We start from the raw sequence: 12,987 nt of genomic DNA, 5'->3' as shown, positions 1-12,987 counted from the left end.
TTTGGATTATAGAATTAATGGGGGGGGGGGGGTTCTGCCCATTTTATATTATAATAAATATATATATATATTTTTTTTAAACATAGCCAATTGAAATTGTGCATTGGTCCATAAGTGGTTATTTCAGTGAATATATAACACATCGTCAAGACTGCAAACTACTTCCATGCAACTTTAAAAATGTTAGTCCATGCTCCAAGTTATCATTGATCTTGCAAATGTGGGACTCTGAATAGAAGAACTGGATCAAAAACTCATGAGGGCACGGAGACAGATGGGCAGCACTGGTTTTACTACACAGACATTTTTGTAAAAGAGGGTCAAATCAAAGTGTTTTCCTTACTCTCCAACTGTTTCACTGTTCTTGCCTCTCTCACAGGAGTGGAGTCCAGACAGAGAGCAACAGATCGTAAAAAAGAAGAAAGTGAAAGAGATGGACAAGGTGAAGCTGTACAGCGTCACACCCACGGAAGGCAGGTGAGATCTGCTCCAATAGTGCTGGGAAGTGTGTGTGTGTGTGTGGTCACATGTACTTTATTAGCAGCTATTTAGATTTCATTCACTGAGAAAGCATCATCTATTTTTTGAGTAAAAACACACCTTCACTTAAGGGGCATTGCAATAGTTTACAGCTAAACAAATTAAAATGATATACAATGGTTTTGTTAAGCAGGGAAAGCCAGAAGGAAGAGGTAGGTCTTACACGAGACCGAAACAGTGGTAAAGTAAATATAGAGGTGAGTTCTGGCGGTAGCAAATTCCAGACCTCTGAAGCTGCACACGAGAAGGCCTGCCCACCAACAGCCAACTCATTCAGAGCCAAGGGTACTGCAATGCATTGTAGGCAAATTGGGCAGCGAGGCCCATATTTACAAAGGCTGAGTTATGCAATAATAAGCTCCACCGGACTCCATAAATAAACCCCATACGCCACTTGCCATGCGGGAAGATAACTTAGGGCCCCGTTCAACTGAACCGGCATATTTACCAAGTGGCATTACTGCAAAAAGACAATTTCCATACCAGAAGACACCTTACGGTTGAATGGGCAATAATTGCCTAAGAAGTGCTAGAAGGCGTCTTATAGAGTGACACTGCTTGGTAAATACAGCCTGAATGCGTTAACACATGCAAAGGACTTCTGTTTTTGGAGGGTTATTTTTTTTAGCAGTTTTAAAATACCGAGTATCTGTACTAAATCTTTTCTGAAGTATACTATAAAAATCAGCATACATGTTCTGTTACAAAGTGTCAAAATCCATTCCCTAGACTAGGGGTGCGCAAACCTTTGGTGCTGTGCCCCTCTGCCTGCTCTCCCCCCGGCTGAAATCAAGGTACGTGAGTTATAGAGGCCTCATGCAGTCACACAGCATTTAATTTAAATGCCTCGGGGAAGAGCGTGGGGCATCTGTAAGCGCCGGGTCCCTCCCCCCCCCCGTTTGCGCACCCCTGCCCTACCAAACACGCATTTAAAAAAAGAAGAAAGAGACACTGCCTCATACACCCAGGTATAGTAAATCTAAGCAGATACAGTGCAATCTCTTACTTCAAATCATACGTCTGCAGTTTTCTGAATCTCCTGATATTCTGGCCCCTCAAACAAACTAACGAATAGGTTTAAAAAAAAAAAAAACATTATCTGCCCTGTAATAAACCAAGGAAAATGTTATTCATGATGTGCTTGTAAAATCCTTCCCATCTTCCATATACAAAAACAGCCTATAAAAATCGATAAAAGCTTACGTTTCCGCATGAGCGGAGTATTTTAGGAATTTTAGGATATTTATTCAATCAATACAGTACAGATTTATCCCTCAGTAGTGTTAACAATTCAAATGAGAAACCCATTTAATACACTAGTTAGCATGTAGTTCTCCAGGGGTTTCATATACACGGTTGAACTCCATGTCATGTTTTTCTATCAGATAGCATCAGACAGACACGGCGCCATCTCCAATAAACATATCTGACCTCACACAGGCAGACAGACTCTGCACCAACCTCTGGTTTGGTCCTGGTAAAAACTTGCACTACCATTTGCTTGGGGCATGAGAAAATGTTTGAACCCTGTTATACTTGCGCAGACCACTCAAATATAACATGTAGAAAGATGCTCTCGATGTATATATAAAAAAATACATTATAAAAAGGTGCAGCAGAATAAAGTAAACCGCTATCTCCAGAACTCAACACTTCCACCTAAGCGATGATACGTGTATATCTTATCCTCTAACTTTGCTTGATTTATAGCATGAATAAACCAGCTGTAAACGTGCCAGGAGTGCGTGTACGAGCCGTGTATGATTACTCAGGGCAGGAGGCCGATGAGCTCAGTTTTAAAGCAGGTAAATAGAAACATAACATTTGATGGCATATAACAGCCACTTGGGTGTCCATATTACCCATATACTGATCTGTTGTAAAACCTCAAACCCTATATGATTCTTGGCTCTCTTCCATATTTAATAAAGCCTTATGTTTATCACACACATTATTGAATTCTCTTACTCTATTAGCCTCCACCATCTCCCCGGGACACCATGCCACAAAGTACGGCCTCACGTTTATCTGTCACCCTTCCTGCTCTCCCGATCCCTTTTCTATACCTCACCATTTTGTTTTGCCATTTCTTGATCCACGGCTGAGTTTTGACAGAGAAAAAAAAATGACATAGGGGGTGCATTGTGTAACTCCTAACTCTACCAGCCTACTGCTACCCCCAAATTGCAGTCTGCCACATGGCAGCAAAGCACCTTGATATATTTGTGGAGGTGCAACATGAAAATAGCACACTGCATTAATGGCCCATATGCACTAAAGGGTGCAAACTTTTAGCATACCTCATCTCCTATTCAAATGAATGGGGGGTTAAGATGTGCTAAACCTTAGCACCCTATCGTGAATGGAGGCCAATGTTATTCCAAAATTGCCTCGATATATTTACCCCCTAATGTAAATTCGGACTTTTCTTTTTTTTATGTAATCGGAGCTCAGCACAGCAAGGAACTAGTTATAATGTAATGTGTATTTCAACACAAACTGTGGCATTACAAAATATCAATGACCTTGCCTGTTACTGCCCTGTAGGATTATTCATAAAGTTGCACTAGTTTTAGTACACTAGATCCATTAAAAAGGGAGAGGGCTTACTACAGCTAGTGCAGATTTAAGAACGAGGCCTTTCGTTTCAGCCCTTTAAAGCTGCAGTTCAGTCAATATCCTGCAAGTGTGTTTTTTTTAATAAATCAGTTCTGTAGTAAGAAAAAATACTTTTAGCATTTTCTGTTTTTAAAAAAACAACTTTGAAAGACCAATTTTCTTGTATTCTATTTTAACAGCCATTTGCTAAGGCACTGCCCCTTCATGTCCTGTCACAAGCCCTGGCACACCCCTTTGTCAGCCCTGCCCTCCCTCTAGCATGTCAGTGCAGGATTGCTCATGAATATTCATGAGCTTCCACTGACAGACAAGCAGAATATAAACAGATCCCTTCACTAATTATGTCACCAAATTTCGACCTATCAATACATGGAGAACTAATTGACCTGCAGCTATACAGTTATTTAGGTAATTAGAGATTGCACACATAAAACTATTGAAGTAAAAAAAAAAAAAAAGACTGACCTGCAGCTTTAAAGGGGCAATCCATGCAATAGGTTTTTTTTCTTTTAAATAAATCAGTTCTTTAGTACTTACTAATTATTATTTTTTTAATTCAACGCTGCAATTTTATCAGTTTTAATATACTGAGCAGTAGTGGTGTACCGAGTACCCGGTATTACCCGGCCCATTTCCAGCTACCCGGACATTGCCTGGAACCGGCCACCGAGAAGTGAGCTTGGCCGGGTAATGTCAGGGCAGCTGGAAATAATCTTTCATACTTCCCTTTCCGAAGACATTTAGGATCAGCAGCAGCAGTCCTGTGACGGTGGCAGCATCGGAGGTGTCTTCAGCCGACGGGGGAGCTGCAGGAATCACTTCCACAGCACCCGGAGCAGGTAAGCAGTGTCTGTGTGAGCCGCCGGGGAACCACGTGACCGGAGCAGGAGCGTTCCTATTTTACAGCAGTCTGTCCAATAGGAACGCCCCGTCTCCTGCTCCGGTCACTGTGGTTCCCCGGCGGCTCACACAGACACTGCTTACCTGCTCCGGTCACTGTGGTTCCCCGGCGGCTCACACAGACACTGCTTACCTGCTCCGGTGCTGTGGAAGTGATTCCTGCAGCTCCCCTGCCGGCTGAAGACACCTCCAATGCTGCCACCGTCACAGGACAGCTGCTGCTGATCCTAGATGTCGCCGCCACCCTGCAGGTAAGTGCCAAACCGGGTAACCGACCAGGTACAACCTTAAATTTTGGCCGGGTACCCGTTAACCGTTTTTTTTTTAAATTGAGGACCCGGTCCAACACTACTGAGCAGCCTTTGATTTCTATAGCAGGTTTAGCCCACTTCCCCAGCAGTGCAAGATCTTTGCAAAATATTCCTGTTTGTGATCATTTGTTGCCAATATTCCCAGCAGTTTGAGTTGCAAACTGTAACAATAAATAATGTTACCTTAGTAATATAAAGACACATTGTAGCTGCTGAGTTACACGGACTGAAGGATTGGTTTGAAACTAAAAGGCAGCCATTTAGTGAACCCTGGGAAACAGGATCTTTGCTGATCAATCACGAACTAATCGATCGTCAGTTTACGGAATTAGTTCACAATAAAAAGGCAATAAAAGGCGGCATATATTAAAACAAGAAATATTTTTTTGGTTTTGTTTTAAGTGCCTGTTTAAAACTATGGGGGAAAAAAAATAATTATCCTAATAGTGGCCATTCTTTATAGATTCCCAGACTAGGTGATAAATTGGTCAATACAGTCCAGCCACTCATGGGAGTTTACTCTTTGCCCTTGTTATCCAAATGAAACAGTATCCTTGACAAAAGATGTATGTTTCTGTGTTTCTACATAACATTTATAACGCCACAGGAAAAGCGTTCTAACAGGTTAGGTCAGGGATCTGCGTCCTCACAAGGAAGAAGAGCCATTTTATAAAACAAAATTATTTCTCCAAAATATTCCGAGCCACAGCACATTCATGAATATTACACCCCCACAAACACATACTGTACACACCAATAGGTATATACTGTATAAGCATTAACATACGACAAAATATGTGGGGGTATAAAATGCATCACAATAATAAGTCCCTTTATTTTGTTTTTTTTTATTCATTCATTCATACATACACTACCCCAAAAACACATACACAAACCCACCCCAAATACATACATACATACATACATACACATATATATATACACATACATACATATATATATATATATACATACATACATACATACATACATGCATACATACACATACATACATACACACATGCATTGTAAGGAACCCCAACCCTCTCTAATAGCGCGTCTGAGATCAGATGCATTGTAAGGAACCCCAACCCTCTCTAATAGCGCGTCTGAGATCAGATGCATTGTAAATTCTTCTGTATTTGGTCATTTTCAAATCACCTCAAAATTGCAGTGAACCTTTTAGGGATGCCCGGGGAACCCAAGGGTTCCTTGTAACCCTGGTTGAAAAACTATGTTAGAACATGCAATTCTGCTTTAAAGCACCGTCTGGGCTGAAGGTCACCAAGTTCAACGACCTTCCTGAATGCCATACAGCTGCTATGGCTTTGTCAGTGAGCATTTTAAATCTGTCTTACTAGGTGATGAACTGACCAAGATTGAAGATGAAGATGAGCAAGGCTGGTGCAAGGGCGTGACAGGTCACGGACAAGTGGGACTGTACCCTGCCAACTACGTAGAAGTGATTTCTGGATGAAAGGATCATTACTCTAACCGTGCACAAAAGCGAGACTGAAATCAGCACGATGCATACACACAGATGACAATCAACAGGGAGTCACAATAACATACAGAACATGGTGTAGGCAACCAACCTACACTCTCCATATGTACCTTGTGGGGGGTTTATTATTTCAGGTCAGAACAAAGAGGAAATACAACTACCATAAAAAGTATTGCTGCAGGTTACAGTATTCTCCTCTAACTTTTATATTATTATTGAACTGAAATGATTTTGTTTCACTTGTGGCTTACCTGGAAGGTAATAAAGGCATTCACGTGATCAACAATGCACACAGGTGTTCTTCACCCTGAAATATCTCTACATTTAGTACCTTAACCCAGGGGTTCTCAACTACAGTCTTCGAGTCCCGTCCTCCCCAACAGGTCAGGTTTTCAGGATATCCCTGCTTCAACACAGGTGGCTCAATCAGTCCCTGCTTCAGCACAAGTCACTTGGTTTTTGACTGAGCCATCTGTGCTGAAGAAGGGATATCCTGAAAACCTGACCTGTTGGGGGGGAGGGGGGAGTATGGGATTTAATTACAGCCTTTGGTTTGTGCCTCTTCTCATTAAGAAGCCGATTCTACATGTGCCGACCGGACCGTTTTCGGACTAATTTTCACATTGAAGTCAATAGGGAATTTCAGCTGAAAACAGCCCAATCGGCCGCTTCAGCGCATATAGAATCGACGCCTAAGTCTAGCTCCTACTTCCCAAAATCAATCACTTATGATGCCTTGAGTGGGGTTCTCTCTCCCTCCCCCCCTACTCCTAACGCAGGGGGATTCTGGCCAGGAGGAAGCTTGGCGCTTATGGTATTTGATGAAGCAGTAATGAAAATGATTAAAAGTGTCTATATCAAGCTCATCCACACACATTGCCTGGGGATTTTATTTCCGGTCTGCCATATCTTGTCACAGTTTTCTTATACTTCATATTTGGCTGAGTGGTATTATAGGGAACCTAAATGAAATCACCTACAGAAGTGTACTATGAACTAAGTGGTGCATTCACTTGAATGAGATGCAATGCTTTACAGCTTAGCACAGCTTAGGCAATCAGGGCCTAAATGAGGAACATGAAGCAATCTTATTCTTGGATACTGAATTAAAAAAAAAATGCATTTGAAAGCAGCACTTACCCTACAAGTCTTGTTTCTAATGGTGTGGGACCCTGAACATCTGCAACATAACCACCCTAACCTGTTTCTTAGAAACATAGCACGTTCCAACTCAGCAGGGGAGGAGTTTAAAATAAAGGTTTCTGAGGTTCTCCTAATAGGCAGGTAAGGAGAGTTGTGGGACCTCCATTGTATAACAAGTTTTGTTAAAGGGAAACTACAATTCTCGTGTCGCCTATTGCGTCTCCTACAAATAATCCCATATCCCTTGTATGTGACGCCATTGAACTGAAATCGTCTCACTTCCCCAGTTCTACGTTCTGTAGGACAGGGGGTGCGCTCAACTCCAGTCCTCAAGCCCTCACCAACAGGTCAGGTTTTCAGGATATCCCAGCTTCAGCACAGGTGACTCAATCAGTCCCTGCTTTAGTCTAGGTGGCTCAGCCATCTGAGCCACTGATTGAGCCAGCTGTACTGAAGTTGGGATAGCCCGAAAACCCAGCCTGTTGGGGGTCCTGAGCACCCCTGCTGTAGAATATCGGGGCGTCCCTAATTTTGATAGAATATATGAAATATTTCTGGTCAGTGAGTTGTGATAGAAGGAAGAAGCACAGAGATTCACTTTGGGTAGTTTCACACTGCACTTCACATACACAAAGTGCCCATTGTCTGATTTAATTTTTCCAGGAGCAAATACAGTATTGTGCTTTTTGCAACATGAGAAGCTGCGTTAGTTGCAGCACAAATATTCAATTAAGATACTTACCTTTGTGCTTTAGAGAAGTTCTAAGACTTCTCCACTGCTTAAAAAGGCACAACCGAGTCAAAATTGCTCTATTGTCCCTAGTGCAGACCTCTCCTCCGAGTAAGTCAGCCGGTCAATTACACAGTGGGTCTCATAGCAAGAGGTGCAGCTGATGATGTACAATCATAAGTTAGAAGTAAATATTTGTGTTTTTGTAACTCCTTTGGCCAGAATGGTCCTGTGAACCTTGCTGGGCCACTTTTGAATTATGTCTGCACATTCGTATATTACAGAGACCAGAATAATGTGCTTCTCTCAGCGTTTGCATTTATTAGGTGGTGTAAAATGCTCTCTCCACATTGCAGAATGGTCACAGCTCGTGCTGGATCCCAAACACTCCTCAGATTTTAACCCCCCCCAGAGAGAGCTTCTTAAGAACAGCAGCGAATGTAACGTGGGATATGCAAAGACAAAAAGAAAGGGTCTTCTAAACTCTGTGCCGATTACGTAATGAAATATTTCAGTGTACCGTTGTATACCCAAAATGACATTTTGGAAAGAAACCCAGAAATTTTTTTTATAATAATTATAATAATAATGTTACCTGTTTTCAGATCTTTTAATTCCTGAAATCATAAAAACAGGTCAAATAAGCCAGTGATTTTGCAGGGGCAGTAACTGAAGAAGTGAGGAAGCACTTTCAGCGTTTACTTATCCCTTTGTCCGTGATTTGCAGCTGTGGAGAATTTAATGACACGCTTGCTGTCTCTCCATGATGGGAGTGTGACGAGAAAGGACCTGGCTCCTATAGATGCCCTGTGATGATGGGTGTCAGGGGTCTAAGCAGAATTCATACACCCTGGCACCAGAAACCTACAACATCTCAGAAAAGTGTACAAGTGAGAGGCGCAGCCACATTCACATCCCTTTGTCTCACGCATACCTGGGAAGCCCACTGTCCGATTCTTGCCTCCCACCCAAACAGGGAAGGAGGCGCGACGAGGGGTTGATTACAGCATAAAAAATTCATCAGGGAATAAAAAGGAACCAGAAGACAGGCCAGGTACGAGAGGACCAATAACTTCAGTGCAGATGTATATTCACAGTCCTAATGTTCACCTGGCAGGGACAAAGCAGGGCTGGCTGGGAAAAGGGGGATCACAGAAAAAGGGGTTCCCCCAACCCCCCTCGATTTTCAGATGAGATCCATTAAGATGTCATCTTCCATGATACTTGGGGCCTGCACCTGCTGAAGTCCTCCTGGTTGGGGGACAGGGCCACGTGGCCCAGCATTCATCATCATCCCTCCTGAAATGGCATCAAAAAGAGAAGTGTGAAGCAAAAACAAATCTTTAAGCTTGCGGAGGAGCGTGCATTGTAGACACAAGCCGGGTCCTTAGAAATATTTCTACTGCGCATGCCATGTCTCACTCTGACCGTTCACAAGCTGTTGAACGGTCATGGAATAAGAAAGCACAGGACATAAATCTGGGAAATCAGCCATGCTCCAAAATACTCTGCTGTAGCCTTGTAGCCCCTCCTAAAATACTCTTTGTATTCTACTCTAATATACGTTGTGGTTGGGGTCAATTGGTATTAGAATGCCCCTAAATATGCTTCCCTGGCAGAGAAGGAGGGTTCATAAACTACTGTTGTCTGTCTCGATTGAACATTTACTTAATTGATGATTGAGTGAGCAATATTAGTGACTTGAAAAAAAAAGAAGAAAAAACGGAAGAACAGCAGCTGCCGCACACCAATAGTTACAGGCAACAAACATGGCATTAACACCTTTAAAAGTCAGGTGGTACAGTTACTTAAACCCTTTGCAATCCTATGTATTTGTACTGACATTTTGGTCCTACAATAGGGCCCAAAGTCTTTGTGCTAGATGGAGGAAAATCTCGGTCCAGCGACGGCTGGAAGTGATGTATTTTTTACTGGCTTCGGGATAGGAGACCACCGGATGTGACCAAATTCAACCGGAAGTGACGCAAGCCGTGATACACAGGACATCCAGAAGAGCAGAGGTGTAACCTGCGGCCAAGACGCCGACACCACGGCGCGTAACCACGGGGCTCAAAACCGCGATCTACACTATATTATGTGCATGATTTAAAATGTACAGAACGGGAGTACATTTGCTATGTTATATTCTATAAAGCTTTTTTGAATTGGTCTGCACCATGATTTGTTTCTTCATCTTCAGATAAACACCTTGCCAAACAACATACCTACCCACAGGAAGTTTTTGCCACAGTTTGGGTATATCTGCACTTTTGATTTTGACACACTGCAAGTAGGACATCTAAGAGAGCCAAGACTGCATCTCTTCTTTATGGGTATACTTTCATGCACTATATTTAGTGCATTGATATCCAGGCTGCAGCCAACTGGCCGATAAGTGACCTGGTCACAAAGTCTTGTGCTGTACAAATTGCTAATTATTCCTACACCCTACTGCACTCACAGAACAAGTGTTTGTGGTTAACGGATTTACTAGTCACAGCTCTCCTGTGGATCCCATATTTATTTGTGAAAAACCTTATCCCTTTGCAAAGAGATCCCTTTAAACTTAAAATTCCCTTCCTTTTAAACTTGCTGCTTACCTGGCATAGATGCCCGCTGTGCCATCTGATTGCCCCACTGCTGACCAGGGGCCTGGTGCATGAGGGACTGTCCTGTGATCTGGAGTTGTGGCTGCCCTGGAGCCTGGTGCTGCATCTGTTGCCCCATTGCCTGGTGTGGTAAGATGCCCTGTGCCGCTTGCTGCATGTGGTGCAAAGCCTGCTGGGACTGAGGAACACTGGCCTGAGGCTGGAACACATAATGCAGAGAAAGGAGCCAATAGAAACTATGGTTTAAGCTGCGTGGCATTATGCACGAGAGCCTGGGCTAGAAAAATAAGGCTCTGCGATTTTGTTCTGCCTCAAGGAAACAGCGTTAAATAGAGAGACACACAAAATGCATTTGTATGAACAGAACTTGTTCCCCTGCGAGGTGGCGTTGAGACTCAAAATGTATTCTTAAAAACAGGGCGTAAACAATTCCCCAATTTTGTTTGATTCAATTTCAAAGCGAATTCTGTATGTATTACTTTGCTTATGTATTGGTTTACAAAAACTGAAAACATATATTTGGATAAAGATCAATAGATGCTTTTTAGGATAGTGGATCTAAGCCTTCATCTTATCCCACGATGTACATTCACATCTACCTCGTCCACCTCTGGGAGTCTTCCAGCACTGATCACAAAAAGCCTTGAGGCTGATGTCAAATATCTGTGAGTAATGTTCATGATAATCCAAAGACGTTCTCACAATCTGATGGAGAGACCTGGTCTTTTTGTATTTAGCAGGCTGCAGATGACCACACTCCCCTTCCCCACGGAGCAGTATACTCTGTACACGCTTTCCTTTACCAAGTGCCATAAACATTCGGCTTCAAATATGAACAGGTAAAAGGTTGTTAAGCTAAAGCAAAGCCCACAACTTGAACCACATTTTAGTTGTTGAAATCGAAATCAGCGTCAGAATTGGGTTAATACATAAACCTAAAGCAGGTAGTCTAAAGCAATGTTTTCACCCAAGTGTCACTGCTCCCAGTTCCCATTTGTGTTCGGCATTTTCTGGAGATAATCATGGCCACTTGGAAGGTCATTGCTGGAAAGCCAATAAATCAAGGGCTCACTTAATATTTCTGATACGGACCTTATCATTGGCTCGCCTGCAATGATGCTGCGGACAGCCTGGTCCAATGTGGAAGACGCTCCCAATTCAGATTAGTGACTGACCGGACTACAATGTAATCAAAACACCCGCTTATCCTGACAAACAGTATTTATGCTGAGATGACTGTTTCAAGATGAAAATAGTCTTGTTCAAATAGCTGGTTTATTACAAGGTGCCTGTGGGATACCCATCTTCTATCTTCACCTCTTCTAAGGCACATCTCCTTTCACATGAGGCTTTGCCAAGTTGTGCCACACACATACCTAGCCCTACTTTTAATTATTTTGTGGCTGAAGGGGGTAACAACATATGACATTAAAATTAACTGCAGGCCTATTCAGCAGCAGAATAAATGCATTTGGTGTGTGTCCTATCTGACCGTGTTCACTGGTACTCACCGGCTGCTGACTGAGCAGGAGGTTGCGTAGCTGTGGGTTAGCCCCGGGATTCTGCGGCCTCAACATAGCGCCTGGTTGTGGGTTCTGTGGTTGGCCGGGGGCTTGGACAGCAGCTTGAGTTGCCTGTGATGGTTGAGATGTTGCTTGCTGAGGCTGTTGGACTCTGATGTGTAACTGAGAGAGGACAAAAGCAAGGTCATCAAAATATCCCTGTTAGATGAACGTTAAATATTCACAGCACCTTGCTTTACGCCTGTGGTACACAAAGCAGCTCTTTCACAGATTGCGAGCGTTGCAAGTGCACTGAACTTCATCTACAGAAGTACTTTATTACTGTTCCATTGATCTGCGATCAGTGTCATGATCACAACAAGAAAATGACTATAAGGCGACCTTTTCTGGTGGAATTGGAATTAGAATGGATAGGAAGCAATATATTAGGTGGGATTTCCAGCATCTGAAAATATGGAATAGATTTTAAAATCATAAATGAAATGAATATATAAATCAAACTTCCCTAGTGCTGTTGCTTTAACCCTTTCACAGCCAAAAGGGGCCTACGTATTTTGCTACAAACATGTTGCTGGCCCCTCCGACAGGGAAAGGGTTACATTACTACACCAACCTCTCTGCTGAACATAGGCATATGTGGAATCTTCTGTACAATCCAAGGGCGGCCAACTCCAGTCCTCAAGGGCCACCAATAAGTGGCTCAATCATTTTGTACTGAAGCAGGGATATCCTGAAAACCTGACATGTTGATAGCCCTTGAAGAATGGAGTTGGCCACCCCTGTTGTAAGTTATTCTAGATTCAGGGCTGTGAATAAAGATGACCCAAGGCCTGGTCCTGCTATGAGCCAGCCTGAGTGAAGCAGGAGCTTAGAGTTAGGCTCCTGGCCTGCAATAACGTACATTGTTTTTTAAACTCGCTGGTTCATGGTACTAGCCATCCATGATTAGTCTTCCCCACCCAGGAACTGAAGAGTTGGCTTGCAATTGCAAATACATTCCCATAAAATATTAAAAAGTATCGATAGTCAGGGCTGCAGGAGGAGGTTGTGAGCCCGAGTTACGGAGAGACAGCATTTCAGCCATCATTTTTTTTTTTACACCGTGTAC

At 42.9% G+C, this 12,987-nt stretch overlaps 2 protein-coding genes across 7 annotated transcripts in view; one reads left to right on the top strand and one right to left on the bottom strand.

Moving 5' to 3' along the window:
* The window catches only part of LOC142497622 (protein kinase C and casein kinase substrate in neurons protein 1-like), a 43,001-nt gene extending 34,692 nt beyond the window's left edge, over nt 1-8,309 (top strand). For all 3 annotated transcript variants that reach the window (XM_075605665.1, XM_075605666.1, XM_075605667.1), the window contains 3 exons: nt 380-477; nt 2,251-2,345; nt 5,732-8,309. In XM_075605665.1, the coding sequence (XP_075461780.1) occupies nt 380-477; nt 2,251-2,345; nt 5,732-5,847 (309 nt within the window). In that variant the 3' untranslated portion in view covers nt 5,848-8,309. The remainder of the gene's footprint in view (nt 1-379; nt 478-2,250; nt 2,346-5,731) is intronic.
* The window catches only part of MED25 (mediator complex subunit 25), a 27,730-nt gene continuing 22,791 nt past the window's right edge, over nt 8,049-12,987 (bottom strand). For 3 of the 4 annotated variants that reach the window (XM_075605661.1, XM_075605663.1, XM_075605664.1), the window contains 3 exons: nt 11,868-12,041; nt 10,348-10,555; nt 8,049-9,046 (listed from right to left, as the gene is read on the bottom strand). In XM_075605661.1, coding sequence (XP_075461776.1) covers nt 8,934-9,046; nt 10,348-10,555; nt 11,868-12,041 — 495 coding nt within the window. In that variant the 3' untranslated portion in view covers nt 8,049-8,933. The remainder of the gene's footprint in view (nt 9,047-10,347; nt 10,556-11,867; nt 12,042-12,987) is intronic. The other variant, XM_075605662.1, reaches the window with a different exon arrangement.

The sequence above is a fragment of the Ascaphus truei genome, chromosome 6, assembly GCF_040206685.1.
Source record: "Ascaphus truei isolate aAscTru1 chromosome 6, aAscTru1.hap1, whole genome shotgun sequence".
In the NCBI taxonomy this organism is placed as follows: Eukaryota; Metazoa; Chordata; class Amphibia; order Anura; family Ascaphidae; genus Ascaphus; species Ascaphus truei.
Note: the sequence above shows the minus strand (reverse complement) of the source record. Positions and strands in the feature narration are given on the sequence as shown.